At 38.7% G+C, this 27,006-nt stretch overlaps 1 protein-coding gene across 3 annotated transcripts; it reads left to right on the top strand.

Annotated features, from left to right (window-relative positions):
• On the top strand, positions 1–27,006 carry armc2 (armadillo repeat containing 2). Of its 3 annotated transcripts, none has more exons than XM_067384019.1 (18): positions 1–117; positions 661–943; positions 1,506–1,578; positions 1,660–1,831; positions 4,535–4,664; positions 6,053–6,096; positions 6,583–6,690; positions 8,539–8,729; positions 10,690–10,792; positions 10,886–11,142; positions 12,322–12,467; positions 14,541–14,640; positions 18,572–18,854; positions 21,773–21,895; positions 21,997–22,110; positions 22,189–22,321; positions 22,412–22,551; positions 24,402–27,006. In XM_067384019.1, the coding sequence occupies exons 2-18, from the start codon at positions 729–731 to the stop codon at positions 24,539–24,541; spliced, it is 2,472 nt and encodes an 823-aa protein (XP_067240120.1). In that variant the 5' UTR covers positions 1–117; positions 661–728; the 3' UTR covers positions 24,542–27,006. The 3 variants fall into 3 exon arrangements, with proteins under 3 accessions (XP_067240120.1, XP_067240117.1, XP_067240119.1); XM_067384016.1 differs by having other exon boundaries at positions 6,050–6,096; XM_067384018.1 differs by having other exon boundaries at positions 99–117; positions 728–943; positions 6,050–6,096.

Genomic DNA, 27,006 nt, shown 5'->3' with positions numbered 1-27,006 from the left:
GCCGTGATTAACTCTGTGCTGTGTGCGTCCCTCTTTCTGCTGTCACACACGCTCATCTTTCTGGATTAAAGATGATCTCTTTAAAACAGTGAATCAAAGACTCGTTTGGAAATCAAGGTAAAGGGTAATATTGTTTTTATGTGCTGTTTACATCACGTACTGCATAAAAGAACAAGTTTTTTTAATGAAGTAGGCTGCAAACAACACTTGATACTAATAGTGTCGTAGTTTTTATTGTTGTTGTTGGTTACCTGAATTTAAGATCGCGAGTTTTTTTTTTAAATGTTTTAGTTTCGTTTTACGTTATATGTTTTAAATGTTTTGTTTTGCTACACCCAAGCTACTGTAACAGCGTTGTGTTTCCATGGTGACGGTGCGTGGACGCGCATGCTTGTCTCATATGACTTCGGTTTATAAACATTTGAACACGTGTGTGTGCGTTGCATTTGAAGTTACTTTTAAAAAGTAATAAATATAAAGTATTGAAAACAAGTCTTACAGGACAGCAAAACCAAGTGAATAGATAGACTGAGGTAATAAAGATAAGAATATCAGAAAAATATGCAATTAAATCAGCTATAGATTTCTGGGACAGTTAAATCTTTATATTTCCAAGAGGCTCCTCTTCCCTTTATCATAGTTATGCATCTTTCCAACCAGTTTTTGTTATAGAATAATGGTCAAGGTCTCAGGCTTTTGATACTGTTACACATCCCTATGGATCAAGCATGTCTGGAATGGAGCTCCAGCAGGACAAAAGTGAGCATGTCCATATGAGCAGTAGCTTCAGGAGACGGACAAGTGCTGAGATAGTGTCAGAGGCTCGTCGCTCTCTCAGAAGTCTTGCCACACAGCGACCTTTCACACCTCAGCAGAAGCACCGGCAGCTCTTTGGAGAATCATCTTCTCGTGCACATGATGGACGACCACCATCTGCATTCAGGTGAAACAACATCTGAGATAATACGTTTATGTGTTTGTCAATGGTTTTGCATGTATTTAATGCTTTTTATAATATTTAGATTTTTTTTTTTTTATTATAGAGTGCAACAGTAACCACACACTTTTTCCCATAGGGATTTTTTTTATAAGCCATGAACCAAACCAACCAGCTATGACGTGAATCACAACATTTCAAACTTTGATTCGAACCGAAAAAGTATTTGAAAATTAGACAAAAAGACAAAGTTAAAAGAGTAGTTAGCAGCTTTAATGTGGGAAAGAACTACAATTGAAGCATTGCAAACAACATAAATTAAAAGTGATGGATAAATAAAAAACTATTGATTAAAAAATTATGATTTAATTTTTTAATGGATGGAGATTTCAAGGTTTATAAGTTATCATTAAAAATCAATTCATCGTATGGAAAATGAATAGGTTTTTAACTTCCTGAACCCGACTGTTGCACTCTATGAAGTACTTGAATTATAATGTATACTGGCTGCTTATTCATACAAGACTGATATGCTGGTTTTAATTGCCTTCATAAATTTCTTTTCTAGTCTTCATGGCCAACATTTTGAAGTTCCTGACTCCAGGCCCGGCTCTGGAACTCGTCTCAGCCCACTGGATCATGTAAGAGGCTTTTCAAAACCTTATGTTTGACTATTCAAATTAAAAAAGGAAACAGTAATTGAAGAGTTTTGTCAATCCTAGAAACCCAGGCTGTCTGTGTCCCTGGATAAGGATGGCTGTGACGATGAAGCAACTCTCCCCAAACCCCCAGCTGAACGAGGGAATACCAGGATTGGATCAGGAGGCTCTCGTGCCAGACTGCTTAGAGCAGCATCTATCAACAGACTTCCACCCATGACGCTACACACAAAGAGTAAGAAAATAAATAAAACAGTGTTTTATTCTGTATTTCTGTTTTTATTTATTTTATTTATTTTTTCACTTTTGAATGAATATCCCAAAAGACAAGATATTAAATGGCAAGATAGCCCAGGGATACTTCAGTGCAGTAACAGTGCATATTCACCTGTCAGGCAGATAGATAACCCTCTATAACTTCAATGTGTCCTGTGTCAGTGCCTCTGAAAAGACCGTCTGCTAGCTGTTTGAATGATTCACACCAAAGCGAAATGAATAGACTCCTCCAAAAATCAGATATAAATCCATTTACATCCCCAGGATGTAAACTCTGCCATGTATGCATTGAGTTTGTTTGGATTGAGAAAACAAAATGTGTGTGTTTGTCCTGTCAAACTGTATAGGGTCAGTAAGATTCAAAAAAATAAATAAATAAAATAAACAAATAAATACATCAATAAAAGGGATAGTTCACCCAAAAATTAAAATTCTGATATCATTTACTCACCCTTAGTAGTCCCCCACTGACCACTGACATTCTTCCAAATATCTTCCATTGTGTTCAGCAGAACACAGAAATTCATACAGGTTTAGAACTATTTGAGGGCCAGTAAATGAGTAAATGATAAACTATCACTTTAATATTTTCAGGATACAATAAACTGATCGAAAGTGATATTTATAATGTTACAAAAATTCTAAACATTCGTTTAAATTCTAAAAATATGTGACCCTGGAGAACAAAAACCAATCATAAGGGTCATTTTTTTAAATTGAGGTTTATACATCATCTGAAAGCTGAATAATTAAGCTTTCCATTGATGTATGGTTTGTTATAGGACAATATTTGTCTGAGATACAACTATTTGAAAATCTGGAATCTGAGAGTGCAAAAAAAATCAAAATATTGAGAAAACCGCTATTAAAGTTAACCAAATGACGTCCTTAGCAATGCATATCCACTCACAAAAATACAAACCTGATTCCAAAAAAGTTGGGACACTGTACAAATTGTGAATAAAAAAGGAATGCAATAATTTACAAATGTCACAAACTTATATTTTATTCACAATAGAATATAGATAATATATCAAATGTTGAAAGTGAGACATTTTAAAATGTCATGCCAAATATTGGCTCATTTTGGATTTCATGAGAGCTACACATTCCAAAAAAGTTGGGACAGGTAGTAATAAGAGGCCAGAAAAGTTAAAATGTACATATAAGGAACAGCTGGAGGACCAACATGATTGGGTATAAAAAGAGCCTCTCAGAGTGGCAGTGTCTTTCAGAAGTCAAGATGGACAGAGGATCACCAATTCCCCCAATGCTGCCACGAAAAATAGTGGAGCAATATCAGAAAGGAGTTTCTCAGAGAAAAATTGCAAAGAGTTTGAAGTTATCATCATCTACAGTGCATAATATCATCCAAAGATTCAGAGAATCTTGAACAATCTCTGTGCGTAAGGGTCAAGGCCGGAAAACCATACTGGATGCCCGTGATCTTCGGGCCCTTAGACGGCACTGTATCACATACAGGAATGCTACTGTAATGGAAATCACAACATGGGCTCAGGAATACTTCCAGAAAACATTGTCGGTGAACACAATCCACCGTGCCATTTCCCATTGCTGGCTAAAACTCTATAGGTCAAAAAAGAAGCCATATCTAAACATGATCCAGAAGCGCAGGCATTTTCTCTGGGCCAAGGCTCATTTAAAATGGACTGTGGCAAAGTGGAAAACTGTTCTGTGGTCAGATGAATAAAAATTTTGAAGTTGTTTTTGGAAAACTGGGACACCATGTCATCCGGACTAAAGAGGACAAGGACAACCCAAGTTGTTATCAGCGCTCAGTTCAGAAGCCTGCATCTCTGATGGTATGGGGTTGCATGAGTGCGTGTGGCATGGGCAGCTTACACACCTGGAAAAGCACCATCAATGCTGAAAGGTATATCCAATTTCTAGAACAACATATGCTCCCTTCCAGACGTCGTCTCTTTCAGGAAGACCTTGCATTTTCCAACATGACAATGCCAGACCACATACTGCATCAATTTCAACATCATGGCTGCATAGAAGAAGGATCCGGGTACTGAAATGGCCAGCCTGCAGTCCAGATCTTTCACCCATAGAAAACATTTGCCGCATTATAAAGAGGAAGATGTAACAAAGAAGACCTAAGACAGTTGAGCAACTAGAAGCCTGTATTAGACAAGAATGGGACAACATTCCTATTCCTAAACTTGAGCAACTTGTCTCCTCAGTCCCCAGATGTTTGCAGACTGTTATAAAAAGAAGAGGGGATGCCACACAGTGGTAAACATGGCCTTGTCCCAACTTTTTTGAGATGTGTTGATGCCATGAAATTTAAAATCAACTTATTTTTTCTTTAAAATGATACATTTTCTCAGTTTAAACATTTGATATGTCACCTATGTTATACAGTAGGAAATTTACAAAATATTTTCATGGAACATGATCTTTACTTAATATCCAAATATTTTTTTGGCATAAAAGAAAAATCAATAATTTAGACCCATACAATGTATTGTTGGCTATTGCTACAAATATAACCGTGTTACTTATGAATGGTTTTGTGGTTCAGGTTCACATATTGAAGAGATTTCTTTTAAAACATTAAATGTGTGTTGTTATATCTATCAATATATGTGTTTTTGACTGTTTTGCTAAGTTTTATTCCTGTGTGTCTGTTCAGATATGTCTCTAGAGGCAAGGATCGGAGTAGACCAACCAGATGACAGAGAAAAGCTACATTGTGCTGAAGTTACAGAGCATAAAACAAAATCATCCTCAGAATCTGACCTGCACACACTTATCAAACACAGGTATGCATTTTGAGCATATGAGTTTATTTACTTGAAGGTTACACATCAATTTAATGTACTCCGTTCACTGTACATTTAGAGGTTTGAAACCTCTGTAGTTGGGTAGCTTCAAATCAGCATATGTTTATGACAGGGACTCACATCAGGTGTTAGTCCATTTGGGCTTCATAACAAAAACCTCTACTGTCAATACACCATCAATCTCCCTCAGTAAATCGATTTATGCTCTGTGCTTAAGAACAGCAATAAACCATTTTTATGTGTTGTTGCCTCACAGGACACCCTGTTCAGAGAGTGAACTTGTTTATTGGTAACCATTCTGAAGATCAGTAGATCCCAATGGCATTAATTCTTTCATTACCAATATTTTCTGAGGTTGATATCCTCCTTCCATTACTTGCAACAAAATTGTGTAATCTATCAGTAAGACCTCATTAAAAGGTTCGCTTATTCAGTTCCAAGTGATCTCATTAATACATTGCCCAGAATTCCCACTTATGAAAATCGTAATGCTTCCAATTTGGATGCATTTACGGACACTCTGGAATTTAATAGTAAGTTAAAGTCAAGAAGCAAGCCTCTCTCTCCTTCTTTCTCTACCATATCCTTGTTATAGTTGCTAATGGAGCGATATTAGATTATGCAGGCCGTTTGTGGCTGGCAGGCTGACTGGTCTGCTGACCACCAGTACAGTCTCATTTGAGATTCACACGATGAGATCACGTCTCGGCCGATGCATCCTATCAACAAAGAGGCATTATCGAGACAGTACAAAGCCCAAACATGATCAATGCCACAAATATGCCTCGCTGTACCATCATTTCTTCACAATCCTCACGATTTGAGTGAGTTTAATCTGCTCTTAATGGTAGCACAGACTAAAACCGTGTTAACGGATATCTTGATGTTTGAGATAAAATTCACTGTGACAGTGCATGACTTGCTGTGAGACAATCACGTGAACCTGTGGTTTCCTGTCTGTTGCAGTAGCCCTCACATACATGCATGTTTTAATGAACGTTTACACAAGCACATTTTGAAAGATATCTATTTTTCACTAGCAACTAGTTTTGACACAACTGACAGTAAAAAAGATAATCAAAAAATTGGGCAATGAAATTCTGCATCATGACATCACAATAGTGACCTCTTGTGTCTGCCAGGAAAATAGGAGAATTACATGAGAATACTCTACTATAAGTACATTTAAAAAGTACCCAGTGAACATACTTGTATTTATGTTGGTGCATATTTAGCATTTACATCCGCATAAATGTTTTCAAACGCCATCAAGGCTTTGCAGTTCATCTAACTGCTGTTTCAAACACGATGATGTCATTTATGCTCTTTGTCTGCTCTTTGTCTTACTGTACGTTTGTGATTAGCAGGATACCGCAAACTGATGTATCCAGTGAAAAAGAGTCGAAACCAGGTATATTGCCATTTCTTTACTTTTTATAGGCAGTCAAACATGTGATAGACAAAGCAAACTTCACAATCTTGTAAATTTTGCCTTTGACATCATCTTGCCAGTGGCCGCAAACATCTGATAGGATTATAAACCAAAACCACTTTTGCTGCAGCAGTTTCTCAATGTTCTTTATCCAGATGCGAGTTGGTCGTTTGATCTGTTGTTTTCACAACCCACTGCTTCCTGCAGCTCGTCCACAATGCAAATGCTCAGAGAGGCATCTGAACAGAACAGACTCTAATGAAAAGGCGTGTGGGTGTGAAGCTCTGACCTTTTCATGCTATGTTGAACATCCTGTATTACATTCATGTGCTTTAAGAACTGCTGGGGTGAACTGTATGAATTTCCCTTCCAGGATCAAGAAAATAAGTACACCTACCTGTCTGTTTTGATATTTATCTGTTTTGTCTGTCTTTCTAACACCCACTCCATGTCTTTCTGCGGTAGAAACCAGGCTTGGGTATGGAGACACCAGTGATGACAACATGGATGAATCTGTGTTCTGGAACACTAAGGTCCTTCCTGTCCTTCAAGAATTTGAGTCCTTTGCACCAGGTGATGATAAAATTACTCTTATGGATGTGCTTAATACACACAAGTAATGATCTGATAACTTTAAAGAGCAAAGGGCCACATTCTGGTTTTCTGTACATCATCAAACCAACAATATGTTTGCACAGAACTAGTCATTTCAAAATGAAATGCTCTTAGCAATTATTTTGCTTTTTGATTTAAGCATAATGCTATGTTTAGGGTAGGAAAAACCACAACACCATTTTAATAGCTCCAAAAACATATTTAACATTCAGATTGATACCTGATGGCTTTTCATTATCTTACGAGAACTTTATGAGAACAAAATTTCAGCGTGACATGCTCCAAACACCCTCCATGAAAATTTGTACTTTACTTTTGTTTGGGCTCTTAGAAAGATGAACATAAATAAATTTAATGCTTTTCTGCAGTATACTCCTTCCAGTATTTTTTATTTATTTAGAAATAATACAGCAGTTCCATAGTTTTTTTTTGTTTTTTTGTTTTTTTTTTTACATGCAAAGACACAAATAGTCAATCCCAATATAACAGCTCTTCTTTTTATTTTCCATTCACCCTAGAACAGATTTTTAAGTTCCCCCCCCCTCTATTACTGACTCTAAATTTAGAAAGATAGTCCTAATTCTGGGGTTATTGGATTGTGCTTATGCAAGTTCGTACTAAGGAGCTGCAGTTCAGCACTTGAATGTGTTCCATAGTGAAAGCAAAATTGCAGGGAGAAAGAAAACACAATATCTGAATGCAGAGGAATAAAAACAAAGCTTGTGTTGAGCTTGGCACGGTATAAGCTTTTAAAGTCAAAGCATGTGGGAGAAAAGAACCGTGAAATGCAATCTAATAGCAGTAAATATTTAAGCACTTTGAAAATTCAATTGAAATTCATTTGAAAGATAAATATCAAATATTTATTGTGCCAAGAGCCTCTCTGTTCATGCATAAAATACCATTCATATTCTCCATGGCATCATCAGAGGGTGCCGTTGGGGGGAATGCCAACCATCTTGGAAACAGATTTGAGAAACAACATTTGTTTTAACAAAAATAGCTTTGGAAAAATGCAGCCCCTGCCTTATCCCCTAAAGGCAAGTTAGACAAAATGCTTAAAAAGCATGTAGATATGGATAATTATTTTGTAAGCAACAGCTAGTCCAGGGGTAGGCAAGTTTGGTCCTAGAGAGCCACTGTCCTACAGAGTTTAGCTCCAACCCTGAAAAAAACCCTTCAGCTGCCTATAGCTTTAGTAATCCTAAAGAGCTTGATTAGCTTGTTCAGGTGTGTTTGATTAAGGTTGGAGCTAAACTTAGCAGGACAGCGGCTCTCTAGGATCGAACTTGCCTACCCCTGAGCTAGTCTAAGATAAAAACAAAAAAAAGGTTAAAATTGTGCTCAGGAGAATTTGGAGATATTGATACTCTATTCAAGTCTAATCTAACTTAAACCTCCATGACATATTATGTTGTCGTGCTCAAAGCCAGTACATGCAGTAAGACAGTAAAGCACTATTATATACACACTAATGATGCATACCATACAGGGGGAGAATGTGCCCTAAAGGGCCATGTTAACTCTGTCAGTGGGTGTTGACATGTGGGCCAAATGTCACTGAAATGTCAGTAAGCCTACTCTGTGTACACATCAATTGAGCTATATGAAAGAGTCTGTGTATCCCACAGACTTCTCTTCTTTCACTGTCCTTCACAGGGACAATTCTGCAATTAATACTGAGCGAGACATTCGGTTTGAAATGCGACCTTGACACTGTTACATTTTTTTTTGCACTTGAACATACAGAATACTGATCAGGTTTTCTCTCTTTTCAAAAACGAAACAAAAAAACAATTCTTATAGGTGATGGCGTGTCAGATGAGATTGTGGGACAGCTGTGTAACTCATGCAATGGTCTTCATGACGCCCTTGCTGAGAGAGGCATGCTGGGGAGGCAGTGTAAAAAGAGGTCCGCCATCCTTAGAACACTCTTCAGACTTATAGATGTGGGATCCGACCGACTTAATCTAACATTATCCAAATTTATTCTGGCAGTAAGTACACACACACACAATATGACCCTTAAAGACTTAGTTCACCCAAAAATGAAAATTCTGTCATTAGTTACTCACTCTCATGTCGTTCCACACCCATAAGACCTTTGTTCATCTTAGGAACACAAATTAAGATATTTTTGATAAAATCTGATGGCTCAGTGAGGCCTGCATTGACATCAAGATATTTAACACTTTCAGATGCTCAGAAAGCCACTTAAAACAGTTCATGTGACTGCAGTGGTTCAACCTTAATGTTATGAAGCGTCGAGAATACTTTTTGTGCGCCAAAACATTTAACTTTTTGGGTGAACTAACCCTTTAAACCTTGTATTAGGTTAAAAATCTGGGTATGATTGTTATGGTCTGGGTCAAATTTACCCTACTTTGATTCAATACAGTTAACTTATGAAAAAAAAACGAACAAAAAAATCTGGTAAAAACAGCACACCTTTAAAACATTAATACTTTTAGCACATTACAAATAATAAACATGAGAAAAGAACATATATTCTTAAAACTGATTTTTTTTTTTTAATTATTATTTTAATAAACTGAATATTATTATAACAGTATTGTAACTTTTTAAAAAAACATTTTTAAAATGTGGAAAAGCACTTCTTCTGTGTGCTTTCCTGAAGTATGGTGCTAGTAACACCAACATCATGGGTTCAATTTCCAGCGAACTGAAAACAAGTTTAAAGGGGTGGTTTATTATGATTTCACTTTTTTAACTTTAGTTAATGTGTTGCTGTTAGAGCATAAACAACATCTGCAAAGTTACGACACTCAAAGTTCAATGCAAAGGGAGTTATTTCCTTTTAAAGAGTTCGCTGTTTAAGGACTACAACAAACGGCTGGTAGGAACTACAACGAGCTTCTTCCTGGGTTAGTGACATCATTAACCCTTAAATGTACATAAACCCTGCCCCCAGAAGATGCCGCAAAGGAGGTGAGGCCATGTTAGGCTGCTTTAGAGAAGAGGATATGTTTTTTGTAGTACAGTGTTGTTGCCATGTCATCATTTTACGCTGGACTGCTTCACAAACAAGGGTCAGTTCAACTCTGGATTTGCACTGAAAGATTAACATGACGGCACATGCTAGTCGATGAGTTAAATCAGCACAAATAACCGTTCAGAAATGTCTAGTTGCATTCTATAAGTTATAACTTCTTCCTGAGTCTCTCCATCAGTGTCTGACTCTGGTTTGAACAATGTAAGGCTGAACACCGTTAATGACAATCGGAATTTTGGCTGCGTGAGATTCTCCAGCTTTGTTGTTGAGAAACCAAAGCGTGAGCTGTTAAAGCTCCTCCCTCTTCTGGAAAGTAGGCTGGGAGCAACAGCTCATTTGCATTTAAAGGGACAAACAGTGTGTTTTTGCTCACCCAAATGGGGCAAATTTGACAAGTTATAATAAATTATCTGTGAGGTATTTTGAGCTGAAACTTCACAGACACATTCTGGGGACAGCAGAGACTTATATTACATCTTGTAAAAAGGGCATTATTGGTCCCCTTTAACTTAAGTTTCTTCTGAGAAAAGCATTTGCCAAATGCATAAATGTAAATTCAAATATCTTCAGAGGGTAGTTGAAAAACTGACATAACCAAATACATTAAAAATGTTTTTATTTCAGATCTGTTCAGCTGCCTTTAACAATGAAATATGCGGGTCAAACTGACCCATCATAACCACGAATTCTGCAACACATCAGAGCGTCAATACTTGGCAGGCATTTTCATGACACTAAATGAGAAAAAGTCACAAAATTTCAAGAAAATTATTAACAAGTATTTCTGACAACCCAAAAATTGAAATGGGTCAAATTGACTACTACATAATCTTTTAAAAGGTCTGATAGCCTCTACTTTATTAGATCTGTCTATAAGTGTCTGTTAGTATATCTGAAATTTGAAATAATTTACATAACCTTACTTCTTTTGTCTGTATTACAAGCTCAATGTGAGTGGAAACAACTTGCTGAACATCTGCAAACTCGTCTTCAAAATCAGCCGGAACGCTAGTAATGATGCCCTGTTCCTCACCGACTCCATCCTAGGTTAGACCTGATTATTCTATAACTCACCCAGACTCTCTAAGCTCAATCAGGCATTATCTCATCAGCCCATTGTGTGTATGTGTTTCCACACAGACTCTCTTCTGTCTCTGCTACAGTGTGAGGACGTGTGGAGTAAAGGTGAGGCCGTGCTGTACTGTGTCGGCTCACTGAAGCTCCTCTCAGGAAACAGTGCCATCTCCAGGTTGCTGCTGGCTAAAGGCTTCATCGGCATACTGCTGCAGCTGTCAAAGAGACTGATGCATGGTCCATCTACAACTTCAGCTAATGCAGCTCCTCAGAGGTCGGAGGGAGAAGGCCAGCGTATCATCGCAGGACACATACTGGTTCAGGTGGGTGATCCTTGATGGTTGCCTTGTTTGGGCAGGTGTCAAAGGTCAAAGTTGCTTTATTGTCATCTTTAACCTTGTTTTCAGTATGCAAATCACACACATACCCAGGAAACTGACAAAGAAACTGAAGCATTTTGGTGGATCAAATGTGACATCTTAAAGGGATAGTTCACCCAAGAACGAGCGTTTTTCTTTAGTGTAACACAAGATGTTTTGAAGAAGAACGGTTTTGGTTACCATTGTCTGCCATTTTCACAGATGAAAGAAAGTCATACATTTTGGAAATGACATGAAGGTGAGTCAATAATGACAGAATTTAATTATTTAGTTGAATTATCCCTATGAAAAATGCAGAGAGTCTTTTCTGTGATGCCTGTGTCTTGTCTCAAAACCATATAAGATTCCATCATACATTTCCACAGTGACTAAGTCCTTCCCCTATATGTTGGAATACTGCTTTGTGCAACACACATACACCGCCATAGTTACACACATTGGTTTGCATTGCAAACATGGTAAATCTGTGTCTTTAAGACTTTAAAACAGGAGGAACAGAACATGCTTAAACCCCACCCGGTTTCTCAGAACTCTGCTCAGGGAGCGAAATAGAACAAAATGTGAGAGCTTCACAAGGGTGGGTTGGCTTGGGGTCGAAAAAAAAGGGCGGATTTTACTGTGCTTTTCCTCTGCTTTTGTTTTTGCTTTTGTCTGGGAGGATGCCCTTTTTCCACTTCTTCGTGTCCATATTTTACTTTATACTCCTTCAGCACAAAGTATGTTTCACGGGAATGATTTAACTCTGCCCAAACAAACTTCCTGAACTCGGCACGCATGGTTTGATGTTCAGCGCCAATTGCCGTGCCACTCATTAGCCTGTTGGCAGACGGAAATGAGGGTTTTTATGAAAGTACGGCCCGATGGGCCAAGCAGCTCTAGCAGACACCCTCCATGTACCATAATCAGTGTCCTAAGCTCTTGATGGAGAGATTTATGAAGCCACTTTAAAGGCCTTCTGTTATTTCTTCTTGATTATAAGTACTTCCTTTTTTATATGCATCTCTACCCATTAGGCAATAATAAACAAATACACACACACACCTGCTGCACAGTACCTCATTCACACTCAGTTACCAAACACACTACAGTTGCACATAGTCTTTACCTCTTCACCCTTTCTAGGTCACAGCAGCTTTGAGAAATATAGCTGACCAGTCTGAGTCTCGGCCTTCCTTCCTGTCCAACAAGGCATTCTTTACTCTTTGCTTGATTCTGGAGAACCATCGTAATGACCTCGACATCTGCATTAATGTGGCCCGAATATTCAGGTGAGGATCGAAGTAAGTGGTGGTTCTCACACTTTTTGACTCCAAGGCTCCCATTGGTAAAAATACCTTTTTATCTACCTGATAAAATATGGTAAAGCAAGGCATAACTAGAACACTTGAATTTATATTCATTATAAAAATGTCCATGGAGATTTATTAACAATTTTCCAAGTGTAATATATATATATATACAGTGGGTACAGAAAGTATTCAGACCCCCTTACATTTTTCACTCTTTGTTTTATATTACAGCCATTTGCTAAAATCGTTTAAGTTCATTTTTTCCTCATTAATGTACACACAGCACCCCATATTGACAGAAAAACACAGAATTGTTGACATTTTTGCAGATTTATTAAAAAAGAAAAACTGAAATATCATATGGTTCTAAGTATTCAGACCCTTTGCTCAGTGTTTAGTAGAAGCACTCTTTTGATCTAATACAGCCATGAGTCTTTTTGGGAAAGATGCAACAAGTTTTTCACTCCTGGATTTGGGGATCCTCTGCCATTCCTCCTTGCAGATCCTCTCCAGTTCTGTCAGATTGGATGGTAAACATTGGTGGACAGCCATTTTTAGGTCTCTCCAGAGATGCTCAATTGGGTTTAAGTCAGGGCTCTGGCTGGGCCATTCAAGAACAGTCACAGAGTTGTTGTGAAGCCACTCCTTCGTTATTTTAGCTGTGTGCTTAGGGTCATTTTCTTGTTGGAAGGTAAACCTTCGGCCCAGTCTGAGGTCCTGGGCACTCTGGAGAAGGTTTTCGTCCAGGATATCCCTGTACTTGACCACATTCATCTTTCCCTCGATTGCAACCAGTCGTCCTGTCCTTGCAGCTGAAAAACACCCCCACAGCATGATGCTGCCACCACCATGCTTCACTGTTGGGACTGTATTGGACAGGTGATGAGCAGTACCTGGTTTTCTCCACACATACCACTTAGAATTAAGGCCAAAAAGTTCTATCTTGGTCTCATCAGACCAGAGAATCTTATTTCTCATCATCTTGGAGTCCTTCAGGTGTTTTTTAGCAAACTCCATGCAGGCTTTCATGTGTCTTGCACTGAGGAGAGGCTTCCGTTGGGCCACTCTGCCATAAAGCCCCGACTGGTGGAGGGTTGCAGTGATGGTTGACTTTCTACAACTTTCTCCCATCTCCAGACTGCATCTCAGTGCCCCACAGTGATCTTTGGGTTCTTCTTGACCTCTCTCACCAAGGCTCTTCTCCCCCGATAGCTCAGTTTGGCCGGACGGCCAGCTCTAGGAAGGGTTCTGGTCGCCCCAAACATCTTCCATTTAAGGATTATGGAGGCCACTGTGCTCTTAGGAACCTTAAGTGCAGCAGAAATGTTTTTGTAACCTTGGCCAGATCTGTGCCTTGCCACAATTCTGTCTCTGAGCTCTTCAGGCAGTTCCTTTGACCTCATGATTCTCATTTGCTCTGACATGCACTTTGAGCTGTAAGGTCTTATATAGACAGGTGTGTGGCTTTCCTAATCAAGTCTGAATCAGTATAATCAAACACAGCTGGACTCAAATGAAGGTGTAGAACCATCTCAAGGATGATCAGAAGAAATGGACAGCACCTGAGTTAAATATATGAGTGTCACAGCAAAGGGTCTGAATACTTAGGACCATGTGATATTTCAGTTTTTCTTTTTTAATAAATCTGCAAAAATGTCAACAATTCTGTGTTTTTCTGTCAATATGGGGTGCTGTGTGTACATTAATGAGGAAAAAAAATTAACTTAAATGATTTTAGCAAATGGCTGCAATATAACAAAGAGTGAAAAATTCAAGGGAGTTTAACCCTGGTTCTTCAAAAGAAAAGAAAAGTTGAATTAACATAATAAATATCTTGATTTTAGAATCTACTTAGTTTAGTAGTTTAATGTTCATCTTGAGAACCCCTGGTTGAGAACCACCGGTTTAGTGATTTATAATACACTGGTATAAAGTGTAATTTTAATATCTGCCAGTAGATTGAAGTTCCAATTTAGCTTTCTGATTAGTGTTGATAAAGTTGTGCCATGTGATGTGAGAGTGAGAATATGTTTGTGTGTGCTCTGTCTCCAGCAAGCTGTCCACCTACAATGAATGCTGTCATGCACTAGCTGAGACGCCACGCTGCTGCAGCCTATTTTTGGACCTTCTAGGCAAACACAGCAGGAAACAGGTGAATTTGGCTCAAGTATATGTGCACTGTCCACGCGCACTTTGATGTAAACTGAAACAAGCACACACGTAGGCATATAGGCTGCATGTTCCTCTTTCTGCTCTCAAGTGAAACTTGAGCAATGGTCTATGAAGGTGTGTGTGTGTTTTTCTGTTCGTTTTATTTCGGTACAGACAGTTCAGATGTTCTTCTCTCTCTTTCCTTCTGGCACTGAGAGTAATGAGATCATGTGCTCCTAATCTCATAAAGAATAAACATGGTTCACACTGTGTACTAGGTATCATAAACAGAGTCCAGCACACACCCTGTGCCTAACATTGGGACACACTGTCCACTAGACTAATGGCAGAGGCCTCTTTCTGCACCCTGCTTTTTCATACATTCTGAATGAAAACAGAGATGAGTTGTTTAAAACCAGTTTAAACTGTCTGACAAAATAAAGTTCACCAAAGGCTGCTGAATTCACTGGAAATTCTAGCAATATTTGTGTGGGTTTAGTGGACCATCAAAGTATTAATCACTAGGCCTGTCAATTGATTTAAATATGTAATCAAATTTAAATATTTGATCAATTTTAATCAAAATGAATCTCATATTTTTTTCATATTTAACATATAATCAAATGATTTTTATTAATAGGTCTGTGTTTAATTAATAGGTTTAACAATTTGTGTAAATGTATGCAACTTTACTTGTGCTTTATGATGCACAAAAACAGATTACTTATTTCTCAAACTGCTTCAGTATGCACAGGAAATACAACATGGGACTCAATTAAAATATGCAATGACCCAAATTGAAACATATTTTAGATGTGTATGCCACTGATCTTGATATTACTTGGAATGCACAAAAAAACAAACAACAAAAAAAACATGATTTATGTGCTTTTGCAAATTAACTCATCATATATATAGGGCTCAACATTTTTGACAACTTTTTTGCCACTGTTGCTAGTGCTTTTCCAAAGTTACTAGCCACTCAACGTTTTCACTGGCCACAGTTTTGGCAGCAATACCATAGGGAAAAACTGCCATATAGATATTTTTCATCTCATAATTTGGTAGCAGGTATATGAGGATCCATTATACTGTTACAGTAGGCTACAAAAGCTGTTTCCATCCAAAGATGCGTATTTAACTTATTCACACATTTTGAATATCACATAAAACATTTGCGAATAAAGCACTGTTTCCATTCAGCAAGTCAAAGAGAACAAAAATGTCACTTCCTGATACACTGGCACTAAATATCACTAAGAAAAATGGAAGTTTCTGCAACAGAAGCCATTGTATATAATAATGTTGATATAAATTATTTGCACCTCAGAGCGTGCAGATGAAACACAATAAACGCTGTCATGTTATCTTGCATTCAAATGCCTGGTATTTGTGAATGCAATCATGCGAGGCACTTCTGGGAGGGAATTAAACCGAACCGCTTTAACGACAGACTTTCCTCAGGTATTACAGAATGACCAAAAACAGCATTTCAGATGCTGTGTAATGAGATCGGACCGCTGGTTGGTCCAGTTATGCTGTTACATTGCAAAGTCACATGTCTTTTTTGATGTGCATCAAGGAATTTATTCTGTAAAAGTGTTTCCACATTTTTCCATATGCACATACGTTTTTATGTGCATGTTTTTGTCGCATAAAAAATATCCTACTCATTTGAGCGCATACGTTTTATGTGCATTTTTAGAATTCATGCACATCTTGGCATTTCCATTCATCGTTTTTATCCCAAAATGCACATAAAAATAGGTGAATGGAACCAGCTTGTGAGGCAGCTTTATGTGTGTGCACTTTGGGTGTGAGAACAAAATCCTCTGAAATGAGTAAAATTATGTGCAATACGCATAATCCCATGCTGAAATTCAAGCCTTGTAACACCAGCAATACTCATCCGGAGCAAATGAAACAAGTGGGTGAGGGGAGGCGGGTTTGTGTGTCAAGAGAGATGAGAAAACGAGAAATCACAGCTAGTATTGTGTATCTATTCTGCAGAAAATAAGTATTTAAGCTTTTAAGATATTTCAGGATCGATATGTATTGAAAAAAATTATATTTTTGGCAACACTACATTGCACTTAGTTTATTACTTTAAATGCCTTTTTAAAAGACTACAATTGAAAAATGTATATATTATATATAAAATTCAATCCGCCAAAGTGGCTAGTAGGAGTGACTGCATTACACGCCACTGCTGAAATCCATCTGCGTTTGGGGGTTGGTGAGTGTTAATGTCAAGCTCTGTATATGTATATACAGTGGGTATGGAAAGTATTCAGACCCCCTTAAATTTGTCACTCTTTGTTATATTGCAGCCATTTGCTAAAATCATTTAAGTTCATTTTTTTTCCTCATTAATGTACACACAGCACCCCATATTGACAGAAAAACACAGAATTGTTGACATTTTTGCAGATTTATTAAAAAAGAAAAACTGAAATATCACATGGTCCTAAGTATTCAGACCCTTTGCTGTGACACTCATATATTTAACTCAGGTGCTGTCCATTTCTTCTGATCATCCTTGAGATGGTTCTACACCTTCATTTGAGTCCAGCTGTGTTTGATTATACTGATTGGACTTGATTAGGAAAGCCACACACCTGTCTATATAAGACCTTACAGCTCACAGTGCATGTCAGAGCAAATGAGAATCATGAGGTCAAAGGAACTGCCTGAAGAGCTCAGAGACAGAATTGTGGCAGGGCACAGATCTGGCCAAGGTTACAAAAACATTTCTGCTGCACTTAAGGTTCCTAAGAGCACAGTGGCCTCCATAATCCTTAAATGGAAGACGTTTGGGACGACCAGAGCCCTTCATAGAGCTGGGCGTCCGGCCAAACTGAGCTATCGGGGGAGAAGAGCCTTGGTGAGAGAGGTAAAGAAGAACCCAAAGATCACTGTGGCTGAGCTCCAGAGATGCAGTCGGGAGATGGGAGAAAGTTGTAGAAAGTCAACCATCACTGCAGCCCTCCACCAGTCGGGGCTTTATGGCAGAGTGGCCCGACGGAAGCCTCTCCTCAGTGCAAGACACATGAAAGCCCGCATGGAGTTTGCCAAGATGGTGAGAAATAAGATTCTCTGGTCTGATGAGACCAAGATAGAACTTTTTGGACTTAATTCTAAGTGGTATGTGTGGAGAAAACCAGGTACTGCTCATCACCTGTTCAATACAGTCCCAACAGTGAAGCATGGTGGTGGCAGCATCATGCTGTGGGGGTGTTTTTCAGCTGCAGGGACAGGACGACTGGTTGCAATCGAGGGAAAGATGAATGCGACCAAGTACAGGGATATCCTGGATGAAAACCTTCTCCAGAGTGCCCAGGACCTCAGACTGGGCCGAAGGTTTACCATCCAACAAGACAATGACCCTAAGCACACAGCTAAAATAATGAAGGAGTGGCTTCACAACAACTCTGTGACTGTTCTTGAATGGCCCAGCCAGAGCCCTGACTTAAACCCGATTGAGCATCTCTGGAGAGACCTAAAATGGCTGTCCACCAATGTTTACCATCCAATCTGACAGAACTGGAGAGGATCTGCAAGGAGGAATGGCAGAGGATCCCCAAATCCAGGTGTGAAAAACTTGTTGCATCTTTCCCAAAAAGACTCATGGCTGTATTAGATCAAAAGAGTGCTTCTACTAAACACTGAGCAAAGGGTCCGAATACTTAGAACCATATGATATTTCAGTTTTTCTTTTTTAATAAATCTGCAAAAATGTCAATAATTCTGTGTATTTATGTCAATATGGGGTGCTGTGTGTACATTAATGAGGAAGAAAAATGAACTTAAATGATTTTAGCAAATGGCTGCAATATAACAAAGAGTGAAAAATTTAAGGGGGTCTGAATACTTTCCGTACCCACTGTATATAATTGCAGGTGTTAACACATGTCCTCTTTTCTTATGTGCAGGATCTCGTAGTGCGTCTCCTGTTCACACTAGGAAATCTGACAGCCAAGAGCACTGAAGCCAGAGAGAGTATTTATGAAGAGGAAGGAGGGATAGATGTCCTCTTAGATCTTTTCCAGGCCTACCAGGAAACACTATCGCCACCTGAGCAATGTCATGCCCCTGAGAGAGAGGACGTCCTGGTCAAACTGATCAGACTGCTAGCCAACCTGGCCATCCATCCCACCGTGGGCACAGCATTAGCTGCCAACACATTGTGTGTGCAGCTGCTACTGGAACTACTGGGTAAAAAAAAACATAATTGTGTAATATACACACCTACTCTTTTGAGCACTTAATTAGTTCAGTTCTACATTCTACTACCATTCAACCAAAGTCATATTTACAAAAATCTCACACGGAACGAATTTTACATATACTGTAGTGTATTCACTCATGCATTTCAATGCGGTTGTCACTCTCAAAGCATTGTACGTGGGACCAGTGGTTATCAGAAGCGATGTGACTTTAAACCCAGCAACACAGATGTTTCAGGCTAAGTTTACTTCCTTGAACTTGAATGAATGTGCAAGTTGGTTGCTCTGCACTGTGCAAAACACATGCTGTTCTCTCCACGTCAGTTACTGGCACAGACCCTGAAGTTACTGCATCCTCTCCAGTAATGAGAACAGCCAGACTGTAAACTGCTTGTTTTTCTTATGCATAGTTCTTTATTTACAGCCTGGTGTTCTCAGAAAGTTGCAGTGTGGTTTGATGTTGATGGATGCAAGCTCCGTTTTGGTTCTGCATGTGGAAGTTTCAGAAGCAGGCATGCTAGGGTGAAAAGGTGGTTATGTATTTCCTTTTTGAAATAGAGAGGGAGATTTTTGTCCTGTGGAAAATTTGTCCTATATCATTTTTAGAATGTGAGAAAATAAAATGAAACCTTACTGCTAGATTCCAACAGAAATGACAGTTAGAGGATGCTGTCGTTTTTTAGAACAGAGATGTGGACAGTTGAAGAGGAAATGGGTGGGAGATTTATTCTTTCTTGCTTATCTACTTTATGTCTGCTACATTAAAATTACATCCTGTTATGATGAAAATAAAAATCGAGAAGGAAAAAGAAACTGAGAAATCAAGGGTAACAATGACAGAGCATTCGCCACAACAAAAGGTGTTTCGAAACGAACTTATGCTTTGCAGCGTGACGCACAAACACTGACTGAGCAAACCGCACTTTGCACGGGAAATACAGGATCTTACTACAGTTACACACTCTTGTCAGATTCTGACTACCTCAAATTTGGATTTATCATGAAGTATGCAGTCTGAAATTCACACGAATGGTTTTGAAACTTCTCAAGGAGGAAGTGATACCTGATTAGCACTCTGTACGATTTCATCTTCAATACCAAGAAGTGAACTGTCTGGCAGCTTCTGTATCATGTATCTTGCCTAGTCCGGTAAATGTGTAAAAGTATTTTCATAAAGGAATGTACCTACTTTTAAATAGTCTTATGACTTTGGTCAAAACAAAAAGTTAATAGGTCTACTTAAAGCTGCAGTCTGTAACTTTTTTGGTTAAAAATGATCCAAAATCAATTTTTGTATAGCAAGTATATAACCAGCCAGTGTTCAAAACTGTCTCCTTACCTTAGCCCGATTCACAACGGTAAGCTTGTAATAATGTGTTCTAATCTGAGTGGTACTGGTAGGTTTCTGCGGGAAATTCGAGCATGTCGCCGTTTGTCTTTGCGTTATTACGTCACGTCTGTTGCGGTGACTGACAGCCACACATTCTCTTCAAAGCATAAGATTCATCTGCGCTGAGGAGCCGTGCCGATGCACAACAAACCTAAAGATGATAATTCCGCAAATAACTGCAATTGCAGGTTTCAAACAGAGATGGTGACAAAGAGGCAAAACTTACAGACTGCAGCTTTAAAGGTGCCCTAGAACGTGTTTTAAAAAGATGTAATATAAGTCTAAGGTGTCCCCTGAATGTGTCTGTGAAGTTTCAGCTCAAAATACCCCATAGATTTTTTTTAATTCATTTTTTTAACTGCCTATTTTGGGGCATCATTAAATATGCGCCGATTCAGGCTGCGGCCCCTTTAAATTCTCGTGCTCCCCACCCCTGGAGCTCGTGCTTGCCTTAAACAGCATAAACAAAGTTCACACAGTTAATATGTGTGAATTATACAGACTTCAAGTGTTTTACGATGGTAACGATGGTAACTTTAACCACATTTAACAGTACATTAGCAACATGCTAACGAAACATTTAGAAAGACAATTTACAAATATCACAAAAAATATCATGATATCATGGATCATGTCAGTTATTATTGCTTCATCTGCCATTTTTATTTCTAGGGCACCTTTAAGTAGAAGGTATTTTTAATTTTGCACATACAGATACGTGAATACCGGCACATTTGTTTCCAGTAAAATGTGCCAGGACAGTGGGATGTAAATAAAAGGGTTCAGTTAATGTATGCTTTTGTTCTACCAACTAAGGTAAAGGTAAAACAAAGCCACAGCAGAACCGCTGGAACATTTGTTTTTGAATGAATTGGTTGAATGATTCAATGACTCATGATTCATAAAGACAGTTTTTCCTTTCCTGTTTGAATGAATCATTTAAAATTCATTCAACAACTCACCCATGAAGTCAGTCATTTGTCACCACCTACTCCCATATGATATATCCTGCTGAATGGGTGGCTACAAATGAAGAAAAGCAAAGTATTTTAATAAATAACTGTTGTATAAATGGCCGATATTAATTATCTGTACTATCTTGTCTAAATAAATGAAAAATAAAATTCTAAAAAGGAAAGCATTTGTTTTAAATGCAGTGAATTTAGAGTGAATGGTAAAAAACCTTGTGGAAAGCCTTCCCAGAAGAGTTGAGGCTGTTATAGCTGCAAAAGGTGGGCCAACAATGGGATGTCATTAAAGTTCATGTGCACATAAAGGCAGGCGTCCCAAAATGTTTGGCAATTTAGTGTGTGTGTGTGTGTATATATATATATATATATATATATATATATATATATATATAGAATTATGTATATATATATATATATATATATATATATATATATATATATATATATATATATATATATATATATATATATATATAATTCTATCAGTTCTAATTAGATGGCATGTAACTGATCAGGTTTTCTTTGTCCTTTGCCCTTGTCTCTCAGAGTGCAGGTGTGTGAAGAAGAGTGAAGAGATAGTGATTAATGCTGTGGCCACCATCAACAACCTGTCTTTCTACCAGGGTGAAAGCTCAGTGGTCCGTTCCCAGCACACACACATCTCACAGTGTAAGATGAGTGTGTGTGTGTGTGTGAATTCAGCCTGTATGTTTCATCTGTCTTTGTCCTTCAGTAATTTCCCCCTCCCGTCTGTCCTTCTGTCATTGCAGTGCTTCTAAAGCTCTTGCTGGGCTCCAATATGGATGCTGTTTTGGAGGCCACACGTGTTTTTGGAAATCTGTCACAGATCAAAGACGTGAGACACTTCATCATGCAGCACAAAGGTGTGAAACGTTCTCTCTGCTACTTTATCTGTCTTAAATCCCCCAGAAGCTGACATTGTGCTCATGTTTTTATGTCAGTGGAGCAGTTTGTGATAACCCTCCTGGACTCCAAGAACCCTGATGTGTGTTTCTCTGCATGTGGAGTTCTCATCAACTTATCTGCAGACCCAGACAACAGGGCTATACTGAGGGTCGAGGAAACCGTTCAGAAGTAACTTACCTCTCTTTGGTGTGCTTCCTTCTTTTGAATGTACTGAAAAGTGTATAAGTATTGTGCTTTCTCTGACTCTCCCTACTGCAGGCTTATTGACTGTCTGCGTGATTTCGGGCCTCAGGATTGGCATCTGGCCGCTGTGGTGTGTCAGACTCTGTGGAACTGTTCTTTAGATGGAGAGCTGCAGCACTCTCAAAAGCTTCTGCAGATCTTATGGCTGTACACAGGTACATATAAACACACAATCACTAGGACTATATGTATATATAATATACATATATACACACACACCGATCAGGCATAACATTATTACCACTGACTATCTCTTCATTTCAACACCTGTTAGTGGGTGGGATATATTAGGCAGCAAGTGAAAATTTTTTCCTCAAATTTGATGTGTTAGAAGCAGGAAAAATGGGCAAGCGTAAAGATTTGAGTGAGTTTGACAAGGGCCAAATTGTGATGGCTAGAAGACTTGGTCAGAGCATCTCCAAAACTGCAGCTCTTGTGGGGTGTTCCCGGTCTGCAGTGGTCAGTATTTATCAAAAGTGGTCCAAGAAAGGAACAGTGCAGCCAAGGCTCATTGATGCATGTGGGGAGCAAAGGCTGGCCCATGTGGTCCGATCCAACAGACAAGCTACTGTAGCTCAGATTGCCCAAGAAGTTAATGCTGGTTCTGATAGAAAGGTGTCAGAATACACAGTTTGTTGTGTATGGGGCTGCATAGCCACAGACCAGTCAGGGTGCCCATGCTGATCCCTGTCCACCACCGAAAGCACCAACAGTGGGCATGTGAGCATCAGAACTGGACCACAGAGCAATGGAAGAAGGTGGCCTGGTCTAATGAATCGCATTTTCTTTTACATCACGTGGATGGGCGGGTGCGTGTGCGACAGTTACCTGGGGAACACATGGCACCAGGATGCACTATGGGAAGAAGGCAAGCCGGCAGAGGCAGTGTGATGCTTTGGGCAATGTTCTGCTGGGGAAACCTTGGGTCCTGCCATCCATGTCGATGTTACTTTGACATGTACCACCTACCTAAGAATTGTTGTAGACCATGTACACCCTTTCATGGAAACGGAATTCCCTGGTGGCTGTGGCCTCTTTCAGCAGGATAATGCACCCTGCCACAAAGCAAAAATGGTTCAGGAATGGTTTGAGGAGCACAACAACGAGTTTGAGGTGTTGATTTGGCCTCCATATTCCCCAAATCTCAGTCCAATCGAGCATCTGTGGGATGTGCTGAACAAACAAGTCCAAATCATGGAAGCCCCACCTCACAACTTACAGGACTTAAAGGATCTGCTGCTAACATCTTAGTGCCAGATACCACAGCACACCTTCAGGGGTCTAGTGGAGTCCATGTCTCGACGGGTCAGGGCTGTTTTTTTAGCAAAAGGGGGACCAACACAATATCAGGAAGTGGTCATAATGTTATGCCTAATTTTTGTGTGTATATGGTTTTGCACATCAATTTTTTTTTTTGTTATTCTATGCATTTGCAACAGGAACAGTAAGAAGTAAGAAGAAAAAATACTATTTTAAAATACTATTTTTTACCCAACAAAGCTTTAAAACTCATTCAAATAATTGAACCTTTGTGATTGCAAAAAGCTGCAGCAGTACCATGAGAGTAACTCGTGATGCACATGTATGCAGTATATTGGGGCGGAGACATTTTAATCGTACACGATCAAAATTTGTGATATTGCACACTCCTACCCACACCACAGATTTGAAATACGTTGTTACAGCCTCGTACTGCAGCCTCACTTCACCGCTCACCCTTTTAAAGTGTGAAATCTGACACCAGCAGTGCAAGCGTGGCTAAACACCCCCTAACTTTACATAGTGATTGGATATTTACTCTTCTCAGTGCGTAGACTCACAGGCACACACAAACAGAGCCAATTCGGAGAGAAATAAAATGCACAGAAATGATTTAAATGCAAAACTCCAAATTTGGATGACAATATAACATATTATTCATACACTAGATGCTAGTGTATAGCGCATAGTATACATAGTGTCATTTTGGTCGCAACTTAGATGTTTTGTCTTCTGTTTTGGTCAGACAGAGGATCTTTGCAATGGCCTTCTGATGATGGAGTGAGACAGGTTCAGGAAGCATGCTGGGAGCTGCTCTTTTTGCCTGTTGCTGAGAGGCTAAGACAACGTTTACATATTGAAGGCACTACTGGGATCATTCAGTAAACTCCACTCATACACCTTCTCTCCAACCTTCACACACTTATATGTACACATACAGACTGAGGAGTGAGCCAGTGTGTATATTGCACTTTCAAACAATATCCTATTTAACGGAATATTTGTCAATTACGACCAACAATATATTTTTTTAATAAAATACTGTTCAGATGTTTATTATTCAACCTGATGCTGCTGTATTTACAGTAGTCAAGATAGGAGAAAGCATGAATTGTCAGTCTAGTCAATGTGAAGAAGGCCACTCTGATGTACATGCAAAAATCACTCATGAGCATCTCAGTGATCTCAAAGACTTTATTAAACACACTTCCAGAAAAGTCTGTAAAGAACACAGAATAGAAACATTGTCATACTTTCTTAATACAGTCACATCAAAAAAATGATATAATATGGCACTGGCTTCCCTCCTCTTACCCCGATGCTTACACTTCACAACCACAGTCTATACATTAATATCACGTTTACACAGCTGCATTAGAGTTGACATGCTTAAAAACCAATGACCAAAAACGTGATTTGGTGAATTTTATTAAATTACTATGTGATTTTAAGTTTTTCCTCTCAATCTTCAGTGAGTAAAGTCTGAAGCAAGTCTCTAAGGGACTTTTTCAGAAAAGAGCAGGATATTTTATGGTTTGCCTGACTTCTCACGTTATTATTTTAAAATGAGCAACAACTACCCTATGGTGATTTCCATGTAATGATCCTTTACTGGCACTGAATGCATATCCACCAGCCTCACAACCACAGATAAAAACAGGGAAATTGCCAGCGACACAAGGGAAAATTTCATTATTTATGCAAACAGGGATTGTTCTCAGGTCAACAATGTTACTTCCTTTAATCCTTGCTGTGAGAAGACGAATTGCCGCCTTCAACATTGTGTGTTTAAATCATTAGTGCACAGCAGGAGATGCTTTTCTATAGGCCTAGTGTCTCTGTGGTGATGTATTGTGTTGCTACAAGGCTCTTTAGAGATGACTGGATGTTTATGGACATGAAAACATTGATTATGTGACCTAAAAGCTACATAAATTATATTTTTTATTAGTGTGTTATTCTTAATAAGCACAAAAATAGGAATAAGAAGACTCAGTTCTTGTGGTATGAGGTGTTTAGACTGCTCAAATCTTTTTTTGTTGCAATTAATACTGAATAAGTGTTTGTTTGGTGTAATGTATCATCTTAATGTGACTCTGGGAAGAAAAAAGAAAACTTTTGATTAAATTACAAATGATACAGCCAGTGAAATACCATGTTTTATTTTTTTTAATCAAATATTTTCTTATAAAAGTGTCAGTAACTGACATCAGTCTCTCAAGTCTGACTTAAAACCTCCTCATATCCATTTCCAAAGGAAAAAGTACCATCCCTCTAGTCCTGCCATCATCAGAATGCAGTACTTAACTGGTTTTAGTAAACAAAACAAAACAAAAAAAGATAGCAGAGAATCAACCCCGCTTGAAAAGAAAACACACACACTCGAAACAAAACTGCTTAGTTACACTGGTTAAAGTTCTGAGAATGAGAACAAGCATCGTTTAACCCCACAACCGTGAAGTCGTGCGGGTTGCCTGGTTCTTAGCTTCTAGGCCTGTACAGATTGTAGCCCACGACAGGCAGCCACGTAAGACAAAGTTCTGCTCACCAGACAGCACTTAGATATTTAAGGATACATAACAGGAGGTATTTAGTTAATAAACCTCAAAATAAAAAAAGCTCGAGGAGTTAAGATGACCGTGCATTAAAAGGAAGACAGATAAGGCGGATGGTTCAGAGCAACAGGAAGCATGTCACAAAAGGAAGACCTTTTCACTTTAAAAGTCACTAATACAAATAAAAAAAGATAGAAAACAGTCATTGAAACAAAATGGCTACATAACAGCTGAAGCTTAACATTTTTTTAAAAAAGTGCTTTGATATTGTAATGCATGGAAACCCAAAAAGAGCCAATGGATTTTTTTCCCCTATCCCCCCACCCTCCACATTCACACATTGAAAATGTCACAAAGAGACAAAGTGGTGTCTTACAGTAAACTCTAACAAGGGCTCAGGCAGCTATTACTTTTGAATTGCGCTCTCACACTCACACTGACACAATCGTTCCTGGATTATCTTATACAAATGGGTGATGGTTTGGGTGTCTTGAGGCCTCTCATTTGAGAAAAGCAGCATGAACAGACGGCACCTCAGCATCTGTTGCCAGTGCTGCGCATGACTAGGCACGCGTTTATGCAAAATCAATAATGCTTCTATCTCTAGCCACTGCTGAAAAAATAAAATAAAACAATATAAAACGATATGGAAAAAAAAAAAAAACACTAGTAGATAGGCATGTTAGTGCAGTCTATCTGCACCGGTGCTGGAGTTGCTATTTGTGTGTTTTTTGTTTTTTTTTGTGGTTTTTTTGTTTTGTTTTTTTTAATCTCATCTCACAAAAAGAAGATATG

Source organism: Chanodichthys erythropterus, chromosome 4, assembly GCF_024489055.1.
Source record: "Chanodichthys erythropterus isolate Z2021 chromosome 4, ASM2448905v1, whole genome shotgun sequence".
NCBI lineage: Eukaryota > Metazoa > Chordata > Actinopteri > Cypriniformes > Xenocyprididae > Chanodichthys > Chanodichthys erythropterus.
Note: the sequence above shows the minus strand (reverse complement) of the source record. Positions and strands in the feature narration are given on the sequence as shown.